Genomic DNA, 18,831 nt, shown 5'->3' with positions numbered 1-18,831 from the left:
TTTGCAACAACATGGATGGAGATGGAGAACATTATGCTAAATGAAATAAGCCAGGCAGAGAAAGATAAATATTATATGATCTCACTCATTTGTGGAATATAATGAACAACATAAACTGATGAACAAAAATAGATCCATAGACAGAGAAACATCAATCAGAACATCAAACCTCAGGGAAGGTAGGGGACAGTGGGGGTAAGGGGGAGAGATCAACCAAAGGACTTATATGCATGCACATAAGCCTAATCAATGGACACAGACAACAGGGGGGTGGGGGCATGAATGGGAGGTGGGGGGTAATGGGGGAATAAGGACACATATGTAATACCTTAATCAATAAAGAAATTTAAAAAAATAAAAATATAAATAAATGAATAAATAAATAAATAAATAAAAATAGATACAGAGACATAGAAGCATCAAACAGACTGACAAACCTCAGAGGGAAGGCGGGGGGGGGGGGGGGGGGGCAAGGAGAGGGTAAGAGATCAATCAAAGGACTTGCATGCATGCATATAAGCATAACCAATGGACATAGACAGTAGTGGGGTGAGGGCATGTGCTGGGGGATGGGAGCGGGCAGGGAGAGGTTAATGGGGGGAAAGGAGACATATGTAATACTTTCAACGATAAAGAATTTTTTTAAAATATCCCAGGGAAAGGAATATTACAGCATCAATAGCTATACTAAATAAAAATACATACTTTAACATTTAGAAATACAGATATATTTTATGTCTAAAGAGCCATAACGTGGTAGGTTGGGGAGAGGAAGTTTTTACAACAGGATTTATTTTATAAAAGGACTCTCACCATTAGCTTTACTTAAATGGCAAATGCCCCATACTTAAGACAGAATCCAACATAAAAAATTAATTTACAGAGCTTTTCAGAAAAATATGACACATAAACTGGGTGTTAAATTTGTTTTAATACACTATAGATCAATTCAACCACTAGCATTTTTAATTAGAAAATTCAAAATACATTAAATCAATATAAAATTAGGGTAGGTGTCATTAAATATTACATCTATAAGTCATATAGGTATAACTGTTCAATATATAACTAAATATCTGATGCTTCTGTAAGAAAACATGTAGTCATTTTTTAGATCTAGACTATTTTCTGCAAGATATAGGACAATTGTATATCTATAGCACATATGAAAAACGAAGTTACTTTTAAAAAATCTTAATATTATAGGAAAATTATCTTTCAATTTAATGAAACATATGAATATAAATTTTTCTTCTAAATGTATAATTATTTCAAATATAGAAAATATTAAATCACATATTATATTTAGGAGTAATAAAAAAATTCTACAAGTTACTTTTCTTTAAAAAAAACGGCCTAAGATTTTTTCCTCTTTGCTATCACTAAATATTTTCTTTTAAATATGTTTTATTGATTTTTTACAGAGAGGAAGGGAGAGGAATAGAGAGTTAGAAACATCGATCAGCTGCCTCCTGCACACCTCCTACCAGGGACGTGACCACAACCAAGGTTCATGCCCTTGACCGGAATCGAACCTGGGACCTTTCAGTCCACAGGCCAACGCTCTATCCACTGAGCCAAACTGCCCAGGGCACTCTCACTAAATATTCATTGACTTCCTACATCAGTGGTTATTAACTGGGACCAATTATGCCTCCCAGGTAACATTTAGCAATCTCTAAAGCTATTTTTGGTGATCACAACTAGAATGAGGAGGGAGTGCTACTAGTATCTAGTGGAAAAGGCCAGGGATTCTACTAAATATCCTTTAATGCACACACAGTACAGCACCACACAACAAAGAATTTCTTGGCCTAAAATGTCAATAGTGCCAAAATTGAGAAATCCTAGCCCACGCTAAAATAAAATACATCATTAGCATGTTTCACTTAATGGTATTTACTATACTGAAGGGAAAAGGTGTTATAGAAAGAACATACCTGTACCACGGATAAACAAAGTTTTCCAACACTAATTCAAGAACCTGCATAAAAATAAAAACCTGCATAAAAATTATGTTTTAAAGAAAAATTAATTAAGTAAATTCTGGGAAAATAAACTACTAATATATATTATTGAGAATGTATATATCTATCTATATATATAAAAGCCTAAGTGACCGTTAAGACTGTTTGACCGGTAGCTATGATGCGCACTGACCACCAGGGGACAGGCGCTCCGACCAGGTTTAGCTTGCTGCTGCGGTCCAGCCGATCAGGACTGGGTGAAACGAGCCAGACACGCCCTGGAGCCCTCCTGTGGTCCCTCCCCAGCCAGCAGGCCCCGATTGGCCCCAATCGGGACTGGGCAAGATGGGCCCAGTCAGCAGCCAGATCAGGGGACTGGGTGAGATGGGCCGGATATGCCCTGTAGCCCTCCTGCGGTCCCTCCCTGGCCCCGATCATGCACCGATGGGGTCCCTCAGCCTAGCCTGTGCCCTCTCGCAATCCAGGACCCCTTGGGGGGATGTCCGTAGGCCAGGCTGAGAGACCCCACTGGTGCACAAATCCATGCACCAAGCCTCTAGTATATCTATATACCTTCTTTGACAGCAGTAATGAAGGTTGTGGATTCTCTAAATATTAAGACAACCAGATTTGGATTTTTTCACTACAAAAACTGAACATTAGTAATATCAGTTGGGATATAAACAGGGATAGGACACAGAGAGGAGATTAGAAAATTTACCATTAAATATTTAGTTTTACTTTATTTCCCATATCCAGTAAGACCAACCACCAAATCCCACAGATTTTACATCCTAAGTAGCTCTTTTCAGGTCCTCATCATCTCACCCCTATATTGTAGCAATAGCCTCTAAACTGGTCTCCCTCCTTACAGGCTAGCTCCCATCCCCAACCCCCATAGAGCTGCCAAAGTGACCTAAAACATATATTTGACCACATCACTTCCCTGCATGAAACCCTCAATATATCAAACCACAATACATCAAAGTAAGAAAAGTGAAGCTGCACTGGTTTTTGAAGGGGCAGGAGAAAGCTGCATACCAGCAATAGTTATCATTTATTTGCCCTGACCGGTTTGGCTCAGTGGATAGAGCGTCGGCCTTCGGACTGAAGGGTCCCAGGTTCGATTTCAGTCAAGGGCATGTACCTTGGTTGCGGACACATCCCAGTAGGGGGTGTGCAAGAGGCAGCTGATCGATGTTTCTCTCTCATTGATGTTTCTAACTCTCTATCCCTCTCCCTTCCTCTCTGTAAAAAATCAATAAAATATATTTTAAAAAAAATAGCCGAAACCGGTTTGGCTCAGTGGATAGAGCGTCGGCCTGCGGACTCAAGGGTCCCAGGTTCGATTCCGGTCAAGGGCATGTACCTTGGTTGCGGGCACATCCCCAGTGGGGGGTGTGCAAGTGGCAGCTGATCAATGTTTCTCTCTCATCAATGTTTCTAACTCTCTATCCCTCTCTCTTCCTCTCTGTAAAAAATCAATCCTATATAATAAAAGGCTAATATGCAAATTGCCCAAACGGTGGAACAACCGGTCGCTATGATGCACACTGACCACCAGGGGGCAGATGCTCAATGCAGGAGGTGCCCCCTCATGGTCAGTGTGCTCCCATAGGGGGAGCACCGCTTAGCTAGAAGCCGGGCTCACAGCTGGCAAGTGCAACAGCATTGGCAGGAGCCTCTCCCACCTCTGTGGCAGCGCTAAGGATGTCCGACTGCCGGCTTGGCCCGCTCCCCACAGTGATCAGGCCTAAGCCGACAGTTGGACATCCCCCAAGGGCTCCCGGACTGTGAGAGGGTGCAGGCCGGGCTGAGGGACCCCCCACTCCCCAAATGCACGAATTTCGTGCACTGAGCCTCTAATATATCTTACCTAATAATAGACAAACATGTAAATTGACCATACCTCCACTATGCCCACAGCCAATCAGAGTGAGTATGAAATTAACCCAACAAAGATGGCGGGTTACGCAGAGCGGCTGGGAGGGGCGGGATGCCTGCTATGAGGGGGGGGGGGGCAGCGGAGGGAGCTACAGGAGCAGTGCTCTGGACAGAAGCGAGGACTTGCTGCCTCCCGGGCAACTGGGAGTGAAGCCAGGGGAAGGCAGGCCTATTCTTGCATGAATATCATGCAACGGGCCGCTAGTAAAATTTATAAAAAAAAAAAAAATAGTTATCATTTATTCCCTTTTTACCTCCCACTGCATTCTGTAAGTCACATCTAAAAATTCTAGTTACACAGTTGAAAGTCACTGGCTTCCATGATCAATTAAACTTCTTCAGCATGGCCCTTTAAGTCTTTTGATTATCTTATTTCTAAATGGTTATATAAAAACTGGTTAAGACCCTAGCCAGTTTGGGTCAGTGGATAGAGTGTCGGCCTGCGGACTAAAGGGTCCTGGGTTTGATGCTGGTCAAGAGTACCTGCCTCAGTTGCCAGCTTGATCCCCAGCCTTGGTTGGGGCAGGTGGGGGAGACCACCAATCAATATGTCTCTCTCACATTGATGTTTCTCTCTCTCTCTCTCTGTCTCTCCACCTCCAGTTTACTCTCTCTAAAAATCAGTGGAAAATATCCTCGGGTAAGGATTAACAGAAAACAAAAACTGGTTAAAAACTAAGCTAGACCAGAGTTTTAGAATGAGTTTTGCTACCAACCAGCTATGAAACGTGAGAAAATTATTTAAACTCTCTAAACCTCAGTTTTGGTTAAATAATCTACTAACAGCACCTACTTCATAGGTTGTGTGATTACATGAAATAATGCAAGTACAGTGATTAGCACAGTGCCTATATAGTAAATTATCAATAAATATTAACTATTAGAATATTATCTCTCTTGCCTAGCCGGTTTGGCTCATTGGACAGAGTGTTTGCCTGTAGACCGAAGGGTCCCAGGTTCGATTCCAGTCAAGGGCACGTACCTCGGTTGCAGGCTCCTCCCTGGCCCAGGCCCTGGTTGGGGCACGTGCAGGAGGCAACCAATTAATGTGTTTCTCTCACATCAGTATTTCTCTTTGTCTTTCCCCCTCTCTTCCACTCTCTCTAAAAATCAACAGAAAAATATCCTCAGGTGAGAATTAAAAAAAAAAAAGAATATTGTCTCTTCATTGTCCACATCGTGCTTCACATTTTACCCTCCAGTATACTGAACATGGTTTCAAAGCCTCTTTCCTCTCCAAAGCTCTTCCCAAACCCTGAAATACCTTTTCCTACACTATCAGTCTGGCAAACTTCTAGTCATACTTCCTGACTGCCCTTCTCAACACTTTATGCACTTCTTCCTCTGTACTAATAATACACTTTATACATTTGTTCCATTATTCCCTGCATTACATTATATTGTAATTACCTGTTTATATGGGGAACTCCCCTCCTAGACTGAAGTTCCTAGAAGAAAGGAACCATACCTTATTTCTCTTTTCATTCCTATGGCCTAGTCCAGCTTCTGCCTATATAAAAACATCTCAAAATATGTTTTTAAATTTTGAGCTAATATTTATCAAACACCAATAAGTGCCAGACACTAGATAAAGAGCTCTGCTAAGTTTCCTTTTTTTTTAAAGAAATAAATGAAGTGTCAAAGACATAAAAAATACTCTTGCTAGAAGTCTTGTCTTCAACAGACTTCAAATCAGCAATCTCCAACAGAAATATAATGTGAGCCATGTATATTGTTTTATTTTATTTTTTAATCCTCACCCGAGGATATTTTTCCATTGATTTTTAGAGACAGTGGAAGAGAGAGGGAAAGACAGAAATATCGACGTGAGAAAAACATATCGATTGGTTGCCTCCTGCACGAGCTCTGAGCAGGGCCCGGGCCGGGGAGGATCCTGCAAAGGAGGTACCTGCCCTTGACCAGTATCGAACCCAGGATCCTTTGGTCCACAGGCCTACACTCTATCCACTGATCCAAACTGGCTAGGGCAGCCACATATATAATTTTAAATCTTCTAATAGCTACATTTTAAAAACAAAACAGGTGAAATTAAATTAATGATATATTTTATTTAACCTAATATATCCAAAATTTATCATTTCAACTTATAATCAATAAAATCTTTAATAGCATATTTTCATTCCTTTTTCCTTACTAAGTCCTCAAAATCCAGTATATATTTTACACATACAGTACATCTCAATCATTCCAAGTGTTTATTGGTAGTCACAAGTGGCTAGTGGCTACCATATTGGATAGCACAGTCTTAAAAGTGCTGGAAAAAAACCTTACAGTGGAAAAAGTCACCAATGTCACCCCAATATATTTAATTTAAAAAAAGATCTTACAGAAGAAATGGAAAAAAAAACAAAAACACTAGGAGTTTGGCATTTATGCAGCACACTTTCAGCTACAGCAGGATAAAAAACTTGGAAAGCCCTGGCCGGTTTGGCTCAGTGGATAGAGCGTCTGCCTGCGGACTGAAGGGTCCCAGGTTCGACTCCGGTCAAGGGCATGTACCTTGGTTGCGGGTACATCCCCAGTAAGAGGTGTGCAGGAGGCAGCTGATAGATGTTTCTCTCTCATCAATGTTTCTAGCTCTCTCTTTCCCTTCCTCTCTGTAAAAAATCAATAAAATATATATATTTTTTTAAACTGGGCAAAAGGATAATTAGGCAGAATACAGATCTTTAGAGCTATTCTTCAATTAATTATCATTCAATTTAATTCAGCTACCAACAATGTATCTGGCCCTGCACTTGGTGCTGGAACAAATGAGACCCCGTTGCCTGCCTTCAAGGACTTGACTGCTTCCTCAGATCAATGGAGAAGACATGTCTTTAAAATAAATAACTAAAATATGTAATATGGTACCAAAAAGGTACATATAAAATGTTGGCTTGAACAAAGATAAGAGAACACACTTTCTATTCCCAAATTATGCAGAAACAGTGAAAAGTATCCCATTCTCTGCTCTACTCTTCAGCTAGTCAAAACTAAGGTCATAATTCAGTAAGATACACAATTTGCTCCCTGTTGCTCAGGTCCCTTCTTTTGAAATTGCAATTTGTTATTTCTAGTACCCTATCCTAAAAATGACTATAAGAGTAAAGCAATAACTAGGTTAAACAGTACTTTCTTTGGCTAAAATGTCCATTTAAATTAGACATGGGATCCAAAAACATTTCTAGTTTATCATTCAAGTCCCAAATTTCATAATAATCAACTACCTAGCCAGGGATTGATTAGGTAGAATATATACTGAGATGCTCCATTATTAAATTTTCCATAGGTATTTAATATTTTCTGCTTGAGTATATTTGGCAATGTTAATTAAATCAGTTACCTCTGAGAGAGATGCATCAACCTTGGAAGAAATTTTCATGTCTAGCCATGGCTGGTAGTTTTCAAGTAGCAAGGAAGGCCTAAAGAAAATCATACGATTCAATTGCTTGCAATCCAAAATGTAACTGGAAGGATCAACAAATAAAAATATTTAACTTACCTATGTCGTTTACATTTCACTTTACCACAAACAGCACAGCTGCGACCTTGAGGAAATAATTCTTGAAGTCCTAACTGCTAAAAAAGGAAAATTGGGGAAGGGGAAGAGGAAGGTGGAAATTTGTCTTTACTTCACTTATCATCTTTACAAAAAAGAATCAATTTTTCCAAAGCTTATTAATCATTGTATGAATTCAGAGGGCTTTTTTTATTATTGTCTGCTTTAACACTAAAACCATTCTTTGTAATAAATACTACATACTAAACTAAATAGACAACAGAGAAAAAACACCTTTACAATACTTAAGCCAAGTTCCCAAGGTTAAAATTCAAGTCAATTTTTATGGTCACTTATAAAAAAAAATCAATCTATATTTGAAAATAATACTCTACGGCAAAAGTATAAGAAAAAACTATTTTCTATGTGATAACTAGTAAGGTTACAAAGCACCACTTTCAGTTATGTTTTCTCTGCGTATAAATACCAATAAACCAGAGATGAGGGACTGAATCAACCTGAAGAATTATCAAGTAAGACTTCAAGATATCCCACTAAATCCTGATCTGCATACTAGGGACTTTGCCTACCAGAGATAGATTCAATACACTACCATCTTTATCAAATTTCAGAAATACAAATTATTTTGGTTAAGCAAACTGCATAATTATTTCACTGTTTGTTTCTATGAAACAAATATTTAGGAAATTACTGAGGTTGAATTAATTGTGCCTGTGCCTCAGAATCACCTGGAAAACTTTTTAAACAAGTACTGATTACAAGGCTATTATAGAACTATTCAATCAAAACCTATAGGGCCCAGTAATCTTTATTCTTAAAGATTTCCCAGGTGATTCTACAGTACAAACAACTTTGGGAACCTCTGTTTTTATTTATTGTCCTCATAGTTAATATGCAGTTAGAGAACACACTGAAATTGCAAATCTCAACTTTCTGAGAATTTTGTATTTTCTTTTTATAGCTCCTCCTAAGAGAACTATAGACTTTAAAAAAATACACATACGTACGTAAATTTCATTTTGAAAATGTTCTAATGTCTTCCATTAAGTAGCAGATATATATTTTTTAAAAAATTACTGCTTTAACATGTTTTCAATAATAATATCAAACAGCATAGGATCAGACATACTGACTTTTATAAATAAGAACACATATATTTTACCTTGGGTTTGTATTTTATTGTGAAGAGCATATTTGGTAAGAGAGAATCAGGTCCTAATGAGCAGTAGAATGTGACAACTCCAGCAACAAATGACCAGAAGATCATTAAAATATGAAGATACCTTAGAAATAAATAAAAATAATTATTAGAACAAAAAAATATATAACACTAAGTTGTCCCTTCATTGATTTAACAAGTATTTATTAAGCACCTGTTATATTAGACTGAAGCAATTTCTCCAATCATGATTTTCTGTAATGTATTTATCAGCTATAAGAATCACAAAATGTATGCTATCAAAAGAACATTTCACTTAAAGTATAAAGAAGCATATTTTGTAAGGTATATAAATGTCTAATCACTATGTTATACAACTGAAACTAATATACTGTATTGTCAACTGTAATTAAAAATAAATTTTAAAAATAAATAAATAAAATGGAGGAAAAGCTTAAAATATAAAGTATAAGGAAGTATAAATTCTCACTATTTCATAATTTGGTACCTAAGTTGTCGTGTTTAACTAGCCTATACTACATTCTTCCAGAATACCTTCTAATAATATTTTACTACTCATACCCCACCAAAATTCTGATTTTGCATTAAATAAAAAAAGTAATTTACGGAGTACCTATTTTATTCCACCCAGTATTAGGCCCTGGGGCTATAGTAGGAAACAGAAGTGCCATGGTATCTATTTGCATGGAAAATGCTGTGTGGTATGTGAACAAGTGAGTGCAATATAGTGTGATCATGAGTTCTATATTATGACAGAGAAAGTACTCATGATATCGGAACATCTCAGGCAGAAGACACAGCCCAAAACTGAAAGGACAGAAAATTCTTTCAGCGAAAGGAAGTAATGTCTATGGAAAAACTAAGAGTGAGTAGGAGAAAAACAACAGAAGAGCATAGGGTTAGAGAAATGAGGGTCTGGACATGAAGTAGGGGAATTCGAACGAGATAACTAAGTAAGCTAAGCACAGTTATAAGGAAGAAACTGCTTTAAGATGAATCTAAAAAAAAAACAAACAAGCAGAAGCCAGATGATAGTGTCATATAATAAGTCATGTTAAGGTGTCTCAATACAGGCAGACCTCACACTGCACAGTTCTGATACAGTATTCATGAATTTCAGTTACCATGATTTTATGAAACACCAGCCCCTAACAATACAGTTCAAATTCTAATTACCACGTTATGTTTAACTGTGAGTAAATGCATAAAGTACAAACTTTGGTGCTGGCTCTTCAGTCCACAAATAAGTAGTGAGAAGAGAATGAAGCTAGTCCACAGAGAGAAGAAAAAGGAAGGTGAAGAAACAGCCACTGCATCATCTTACTAAGTGCTCTCTCACTCAGCATTTAAAACATAAACAGGGTTACCACCCACTCAAAAAACAGCCATGGCTCAATGAAATACAAACCCCTTAGACCTTAATGGTCTCTTTCTTTCTGGTCACAATTCACCCTTATACCTTATTTTTTCCCATTCCTTTATACAAAGTTTCACTCTAACCAAAATAGCTTCCCTGACATCAAGCTATTTAAAACAAAACAAACAAAAAACTATGGTAACCACCATACTGTTGTATGTATCTGTGAGTTTTTCTCTGTCTTTCTCATGTCATCTCAATAAATTTATGTCTGGAAACTAACTCAAGTTATAGAGGTATTCACAGAGAAAATAATGAAATTCATGTCCACAGCTGCTTATCGAAAATCATTTTGAACCAGACAGATAAGACTCAGAATTCTTACTTTTTAGGATTCTTAAACAGTGCTATACTTCATATTTCATATAACACCTCTATGAGATCTGATTCAGTACTCCATAATCAGATATTAATATTTTTGCCATAAAACATTAGCAATAAGAAAAAAGTTCGAAATAAAAACTGTAAGTAGTCTCATGTGTGTTTAGGTCAAGTTTTGTCATTAAATGTAATTAATTGGTACCAAACTTAGAAAAAAAGTTACATCTCCAGAGCTTTTTTCATTTCAGAATTACAGATTAGGAATTGTAGACCTGTATTGGATAATAAACATTGCATGCAATGTGTGTGGCCTGTAAGTAAGGCAAGCAATAACTAAGGCATTATTCAAAAAGGAAATATATAGCTTTAAATGCATTAACCCTGTGGTTCTCAACCAAGGGTGATTTTTCCCCTCCAGGGGACAAGGGGAGACATTTTTTATTGTCACAACTATGGGGAGTGAAATTGGGGTGGGGGTGCACCACTGACATCAAATAGCTAGAGGCCAAGGCTGCTGCTAAATATCCTACAACAAACAGGACGGTCCCCACAACAAAGAAGTATCTGACCCAAATTCAACAGTGTTGAGATTGAGAAACCCTGCATTAATCAGAGACCAAAAAAATACTGAAACCCAACAACCTAAGCATTCAGAACATGTGTGTGTGTCTGGGAGGGAGGACAAATTCAAACTCATAAAAAGAAAAGAAAAAATAAAGAGAAGAACAAACCAACAAAGTAGATAACAGTGACAAGAGATAATAAAAAGTAAGTTGGTTCTTTGGAAAAATTAATAAAATAAGCAAGCATCTAACTAGATCCTACTGGAAGTTACTAGGTCACCAATTATTCTAAACAGTGGTAATTAAAACAGTAGGCATTTATCCTACTTTTCCAATTTGAGCTGCACTTCCTTGTAACTACACAGACCTATTGCATGGAGTAAAGCAATTCTATTTTTAAAAAGAATTCAAATTTAAAAGTATAGAAAGAATGAAAGAATGAGAAAATCATGTTGCAACCTATAATGAAATAACTGATTTAGGATATAAATAAGTGGTAAAGCGAAATAGAAAGTTTGTTTTGGTTTCTGAAAGTTTGTTTGGCCCGTGGCTCAGTTTGTTGGAGCATCATCCCATGCGCTGGAAGGTCAATGGTTCAATTCCTGATCAGTTCTGTCCCCAGTCATGGCGCATACATAGGTGCAGTTCTGTCCCCAGCCAGGGCCCATACATTGGCAACCAACTGATGTATCTCTCTCACATTGATGTTTTTCTCTCCCTTCCTCCCTCTTTAAAATCAATAAGAATAAAAATTATTTTCTAAAAAAAAGAACATTTGTTTGATACCTTACCTTTAAAGGTATTAGTACCACTACCTGAATCCACAAAAAGTGCGGGTACTCCAGCTTATGTGGAGTAATCCTCTGATGTGATATAATAGAATGTACACAGCCTAGCTGAAGTATTCTTGTACCCCACCAAAAACATCTACATCTAATTGAGTCTATAGATCTAACACTCTATAAAAAATATGAAGGTGAGAATAAAAAAATAAGACACCCTAAGAAAACCATCAGCAAAATCCAAAGAGTGAACAAAATGACCCAGTTTCTTCAACAAGTCAATGTCAATGGGGGGAAAAAAGAGCAGGTGAGAAGGAATGTGGAGGAATGTTCTAGATCAGGTTAACAAACTATGGCTTGTGGGCCAAATGCCACCTGCTTTGATACAACCCTTGAGCTAAGCAAGTTTTTACATTTTTAAAGGGTTTTTTAAAATGCATATGAAAAAATGCATATGAGCGTAACCAATGGTTAAGTTCAACAGGGGGTTGGGGCATCCATGGGGAGGGGTGTGGGATGGGAATGGGGGGATGAGGACAAATATGTGACACCTTAATCAATAAAGAAATTAAAAAATAAATAAATAAATAAAGGCTATTTAAGAAAGAAAAAAAAAAGAATATGACCTTAGCTGGTGTGGCTCAGTGGATAGAGCGTCAGCCTGTGGACTGAAGGATCCCAGATTCGATTCCGGTCAAGGGCACATGCCCGGGTTGTAGGCTCAATCCCCAGTAGGTGGCGTGCAGGAGGCAGCCGATCAGTGATTCTTCTCATCATTGATGTTTCTCTCTCTCTCCCTCTCCCTTCCTCTCTGAAATCAATAATATATTTTTTAAAAAGAATATAGAACAGAGACTTCATGTAGGCCACAAAGCGTAAAATATTTACTGACACTACACAAAAGTTGGCCAACTCTTGTTCTAGATTATGAGATTCACAAAAGTTTAAGAGATGTAGCAACCACACACAATGAATGAATCTAGTTTAGATCCTGATTAGAACAAATGCACTTTTCTGTAAGTTATATAAAAATAAAATAAGAAATGAAGCTAATCATAGTACCAATCTTACAGTATTGTAAGGATATATGAAAGAAAAATAACTACTAACATTTAATAAGAGCACGTTCTATGTATTGAGCACCATTCTAAGCACTTTCCATCTTTCCATGTATTAACCTACTTAATCATCAAAATAACCATGTAATGTAGGTACTAGCATTACCCCATTTTACAGATAGGGAGACTATGACAGAGAAAAGTTAGATTACTTATCCAAAGTCATGTAACTGGTAAGTAGAGGAGTCGGAATCAAATTCTTACAGTCAAGCTTCAGTCAAAACTTTCAAACACAATTTATTGTGTTGAGGCAATTTGGAGCTTGGGATGGAGGAAGGTAATACAAAAAGGAGTGTGTGCCTAAGTGCTATATTTGCCATGTGTGTTATTAGACATTTGTGATCTTTTGCCTACATGTTGTCTCAAAATGAATGTGCCTCCTTTGGTGCACGGCTTAAGGATGAGGAGGATAAGCCAGTCCTTCATTTAAGTAGACACCTCAGTCAATTTAATGACTTTCAATTTTTAAAAAATCATTTATTGAAAGTATGTACTGAGCATATCTTCCTATTTCTTCTATTTCCATTGTTATGCCCAAATGTTTTTGGGGTTTTTTTCTGAGTAGATTTGCCTTTTCCACTCTCAGAAGAGGCCATATTTTCTTGTATAACAATCTTTCAAAAATGGTCTAAGCATACATGTTTGTATGTATATGTGAATACACACATATTTTTAAAGAAAAGCAAACAATACTCTGAAAAGGCCCAGCCAGTGTAACTCAGTGGTTGATCACTGACCTATGAACCCGGAGGAAACGGTTTGATTCCCAGTCAGGTCACATGCCCGGGTTGCAGACTCGATCTCCAGTGGGGGGTGTGCAGGAGGCGGCCAACCAATGATTCTCTCTCATCATTGATGTTTCTCTCTCTCCTCCCTTTCTCTCTGAAATCAATAAAAATATATTTTAAAACATAATAATACACTGAAAAGTACACTATATGCACTCCCTGCACCTTCCAAAAGCTTTTTCCTGGAAAAGGGATACCTAATCATTCTTTTAGTCAAGACTAATGTTTAAAATCACTTTTGCTGATTACAATGACAACAAATGGAAAATACCAAAAAGTGTATGCAAAATCAATTTCAGTCATAAACCCAACCACTCAGAGATAACATTAGTTCCTTCTTTCTTTGCATAATACAGACAAAGATACAGGGTACAGATTATATGGTATGAAAATCAGATCGTATCCTAGGACTTCTTAACATAGAGCACTATGTTTAAGTAGACACCTCAGAAATCTAGTTCAACTTGCTCCTATGCGGTTGTCCTACCTTAAAGACCGAAAATGACCTGACTCCCAAAGGATATAAAAGGTAAAAGAATCACTGGACAGCCCAGCCAGAGTGGCTCCGTGATTGAGCATGGACCCCTGAACCAGGAGATCACAGTGGAATTCCTGGTCAGGGCACATGCGCAGGTTTCAGGTTCCATTTCCAGTAGGGGGCAAGCAGAAGGCAGCCAATCAAAGATTCTCTGTCATCACTGATGTTCCTCTCTCTCCCTCTCCCTTCCTCTCAGAAATCAATAAAGAACTATTAAAAAAAAAAAAAAAGAGGGTAAAAGGGGACTAAATGGTGATGGAAGGAGACCTGACTTGGGGTGGTGAACACACAATACAACACACAGATGATGTATAATAGAATTGTACACCTGAAACCTATATAATTTTATTAACCATAAAGAGTACAGTTGATTGCACGTTCAAAACAGAGAAAAACATCGTGCAGATGCTGTCGCTGACAACTCTCAGACCCCTTTCCACCAAAAGCATTCTGCACATAATTTTAAAGGGAAAGTTCTCCTCTACTGCCTATTTCATCGCTACCATTTCTAGAAAAAAGCAAAATGACAGAAATCTACACGTTCATTTCAGGGGCAGGACCTTCCAATTTCAAAACGTCAACTGAATTTAGCAATTTTAACTCTCGGTCTTCTCTTGAGAAACATTCTAGAGATGTTGAGACGGGAAACTAATTTGCTTTCTGACTTCAGTTCAACAAATCTTTGTACCCAGAGTACGGTGGGCAGCTCAGCTGTCAGGGGTGTGTGTGTGCCTGTCTCCGTGTCTGTGTCTGTCTGTCTGTGTGTGTCTGTGTGTGTCTGTCTGTCTGTCTGTGTCTGTGTGCGCAGTGACAGCCCGGCAATCTGCCTGGCTGCGGCGGCGACCGGACCTTGAACCTCCGCGTCAGCTGACTGCACCGCCTCGGCGCGGTCTCCATCGGGCCGCAGTTACCGATTGATTTCACCCCTCGGAAAAACGTCGATGCCGAACCAGGTTTTAAGAAGTGGGTGAAACGATAAGAATCGGGCCGGCCGGCCTAGGAGACGAGGCCTGGGGAAAGGGGCACTTGAGCAGAGAGCCCTCGCCCGCACTTCCGGGCCCCGACGCCCGGCCGGGCTCCCCGAGGCGGCTGTCCCCAGAGGCCTCGCAGCCGCCCCACGTCCCTCACTACGCAGCCCGGGCGGCAGCCACACGGGGCAGCCACTCGGGCCTGCGGCCCCGGTTCCGGGAGCGGCCGGCCGCCGCGCGCTGGCTCCGCACTGCGGCGTTACCTGTTGAGGAGCAGGGAGGCGGCGCTGAGGCAGAGCAGCAGGAAGCAGAAGAGCGGGTACTGGCGGCAGATCTCGCGGCCCGCGTCCAGCCGAAGCCGCTGCTTCAGCTTCTCCCCCATCGTCCGAATCCAGGGCACCATCTCCACCGGCGGGGCGGGAGCTGTGCTACAGACGGAGGTCGGGGCGACCCCCATTCACCTCCGCGTCTCCGCCCCGCCCGGCTGCCGGCCCGCCGGCCGACTCCCACCGCCGCCGACCGGCGGACTGTCCCGGGGCTGCAGAAGCCCAAGCCCCGCCCAAGGCCCCTGCTGCGCGTGCGCGGCCGCCGGCCAAGGTTACAAAAGCACCACGTGCCCAAGGTCGTCACCCCGCGCCTGCCCCCGCGCGTCTCGCCGCTCCGCCCTCCGGGCCGGAGTCGCTCGCTGGCCTCCCGAAGAGGATCCCGCACCTCCGCCACCCGCCTGGAGAAACTGCAGCCCCCCGCGGCTACCCGGCCCTGCCTGCGGGACACCTGGAGCTCGCGGGGCGGCTGGGGGCTGTAGTCTTTGTGACGCGAGCCCGCGGAGGGGTGGAGCGCAGGGTCGCGCCCCCGCCACTCAGGCCCGCGTCCTCGCCGTAGGCTTAGCGCTGGGGTGAGGACAGGTGTGAGCTGGGCGCGGCGCCCGGGGCGGGGGGAGAGAGGAGGGACGCTGGTGAGGCCTAGTTTTGCGCGGGTGAGTAATTCCAGCCTGGATGACGGAAGAGTCACACCCCCCGGGCCGCCACCCCTGCGAGAGGTCAGTTCCTGACCGCCCCGCGGGCCTAGCCGAAATCCGAGTGTCGGGGTGAGGCGGGCGGGTTAACAGGTTAGCTTACAGCTCCCTGGTAGATAGAGCCTCGTGAGGCTTTCGCTTTACTACATTTTTTTTTAATTTCTTTATTGATTAAGGTATCACATATTTGTCCTCGTCCCCCCATTCCCATCCCACACCCCTCCCCACATTTTAATTACTGTAAGCATCGCTCACTCTGAGAGAGACAGGAAGACCCTACCGTAATAAGTAAAATTTGGGCGGCGCGCTAAGCGCTTTCACTTAGCCTCCACACATTTATCTCCGGATGTTAAGTACTCTAGTTTTCTCCCATTTTACAGCTAGGTTACTGAGGAGGAGTGGAATTAGAGTCAGACAGTTAGCGAAACCGGGATTTGAAGCCTTTGTAACCCCAGAGCTGGTGCGCTCATGCGGCCAGTCATTTCTCCTTCCTATAATCTTACCCTCCCGAAGTGCAGATATGTGCTCAGAAATGATTTTTTTTAAAACAAAACAAAACGTGGTATACCAGTATGTATAGTTTCATTAGTATTTCCCCGTGTTATTATTCCGAATACATGGATCATATTGAACGATGCATTCTTTTTCCGTCAGAAAGTACCTTTAACTATTCTGTTGGTAATTATTTCATTTCATTAATAGTATAATTATTACCACCCTTGATCACGAATACATTTCTAATACTTTAGGATCAATATCAATACAATTGCTGGATCAAAGGGTAAGAACATGAGACATACTGTCAATTTTCTTCCCAGAATTGTCTGATTCCACAGTGGTACATAAATATACATTTTTACCCTGGTCAGCATGCTCAGTGGTTAGAGCTTCAGCCAGCACACCAAAGGGTTGCAAGTTCCATCCCCTGGGCCCGTGCTGGAGGCAACCAATCTATGTGTCTCTTTCACATGATGTTTTTCTCCCTCTCCTCTTACCACCACCCCCATCCCATTCTCTCAAAAAAAAAAAATCAATGGAAAAAATATCCTCAGGTTAGGATTAACAACAAAATATCCATTTCATGGACTGTCATCATTAGTTATTGTTTAATTAACATCACAAATATATACTCACTAGAGACCCAGTGCACAAGATTCGTGCACTGCGCGTGGGGGGGCCTCCCTCAGCCCCCCTGTGCTCTCTCACAGTCCCGGAGCCCTGGACGGATGTCCTACTGACTGCTTAGGGGAGCTTCTAGCTCAGCGGTGCTCCCCTTGTGGGAGCGCACTGACCACCAGGGAGCAGCTCCTGCATTGAGTGTCCCCTGGTGGTCAGTGAGCAGCATAGTGACTGGTCATTCCGCTGTTCGGTTGATTTGCATATTAGCCTTTTATTATTATAGGATGTTGTTTCTGACTAAACCATTTAAAAGACTGTGTAACACGCCCTAACCGGATAGAGCGTCGGCCTGTAGACTAAAGGGTCCCAGGTTCGATTCCGGCCAAGGGCATATACCTTGGTTGCAGGCATATCCCCAGTGGGGGATGTGCAGGAGGCAGCTGATGGATGTTTCTCTCTCATCGATGTTTCTAACTCTCTATCCCTCTCCCTTCCTCTCTGTAAAAAAATCAATAAAATATATTTAAAAACTAAAAGACTGTGTAACATCATTAGGAAGCTAAGTGCTATTTTTAATGTTCTGAAATACATATCTAAACATACTTAACCCTTTGCACTCGCTTGCTTTTTTCTCGATTCCCTTATTCTAATGCTAACCGTGTCGAGTCACACTCGACATCCGAGTGCAAAAGGTTAAATTTCACTTTTGTGGCTTTTCTAAGTGTCTTTGTTTTTTGTTTTTTTTAATATATTTTATTGACTTTTTACAGAGAGGGAGAGGGACAGAGAGCTAGAAACTTCGATGAGAGAGAAACATCGACCAGCTGCCTCCTGCACACCCCCTACCGGGGATGTGCCCACAACCAAGGTACATGCCCTTGACCGGAATCGAACCTGGGACCTTTCAGTCCACAGGCCGACGCTCTATCCACTGAGCCAAACCGGTTTCGGCCTAAGTGTCTTTGAATCATCTATAAACCCTGGTTTATATAAACACGAGAGGCCCAGTGCACAAAATTCGTGCACTGGGGGAGGGGGAGTCTCTCAGACCAGCCAGCATCCTCTCCCAGTCCGGAAACCCTGCTGAGCGGCACTCCCCCTGTGGGAGTGGACTGACCACCAGGGGGCAGCTCCTGCATTGAGCATCTGCCCCTGGTGGTCAGTGCACATGAGAGCGACCGGTCATTTGGTCGATTTGCATATTAGCCTTTTATTATATAGGATTCTAGGGCTTTACTGAAGTACAAATAAAAGGTGTATGTTGAATTAATCTACATGTATCAAGTGCCTACTGTGAACTTGAGTGCTTTATAATTGGGTAAATTATTTTATTAAATTTTTCCAGGAAGTTATATTGCCAGTCGTTTTTCTGTTTAAAAATCTGCTTCCTTAAAGGCCTATTCTAAAATTGCTGTGCAACTTTTCACTGAGAGCAAGAACATTTTAAAGATTTGTTCTGTTCAAATTACACATCTTTACAATAATCAACTAAAACTTCTTTCCCATATAATTTTCTTATCAGAGGCAATTAGAATAAGCTAACTATTAAACAATAGGCAACTTAAATTTTCATATTACTCTTATGCTC

The 18,831-nt window shown here is 40.8% G+C and overlaps 1 protein-coding gene across 2 annotated transcripts in view; it reads right to left on the bottom strand.

Moving 5' to 3' along the window:
• SNX14 (sorting nexin 14) overlaps positions 1 to 15,658 on the bottom strand; it is a 65,278-nt gene extending 49,620 nt beyond the window's left edge. Inside the window, exons 1-5 of one of the 2 annotated variants that reach the window (XM_079780529.1) lie at positions 15,373 to 15,658; positions 8,597 to 8,717; positions 7,417 to 7,493; positions 7,258 to 7,336; positions 1,941 to 1,984 (exon numbers count right to left, since the gene is read on the bottom strand). In XM_079780529.1, coding sequence (XP_079636655.1) covers positions 1,941 to 1,984; positions 7,258 to 7,336; positions 7,417 to 7,493; positions 8,597 to 8,717; positions 15,373 to 15,566 — 515 coding nt within the window. In that variant the 5' untranslated portion in view covers positions 15,567 to 15,658. The remainder of the gene's footprint in view (positions 1 to 1,940; positions 1,985 to 7,257; positions 7,337 to 7,416; positions 7,494 to 8,596; positions 8,718 to 15,372) is intronic. The other variant, XM_079780530.1, reaches the window with a different exon arrangement.
• Between the last annotated feature and the right edge of the window lie 3,173 nt (positions 15,659 to 18,831).

The sequence above is a fragment of the Cnephaeus nilssonii genome, assembly GCF_951640355.1.
Source record: "Cnephaeus nilssonii genome assembly, chromosome: 9".
Taxonomy (NCBI): Eukaryota; Metazoa; Chordata; class Mammalia; order Chiroptera; family Vespertilionidae; genus Cnephaeus; species Cnephaeus nilssonii.
This window is presented reverse-complemented; position numbering and strand designations above follow the sequence as displayed.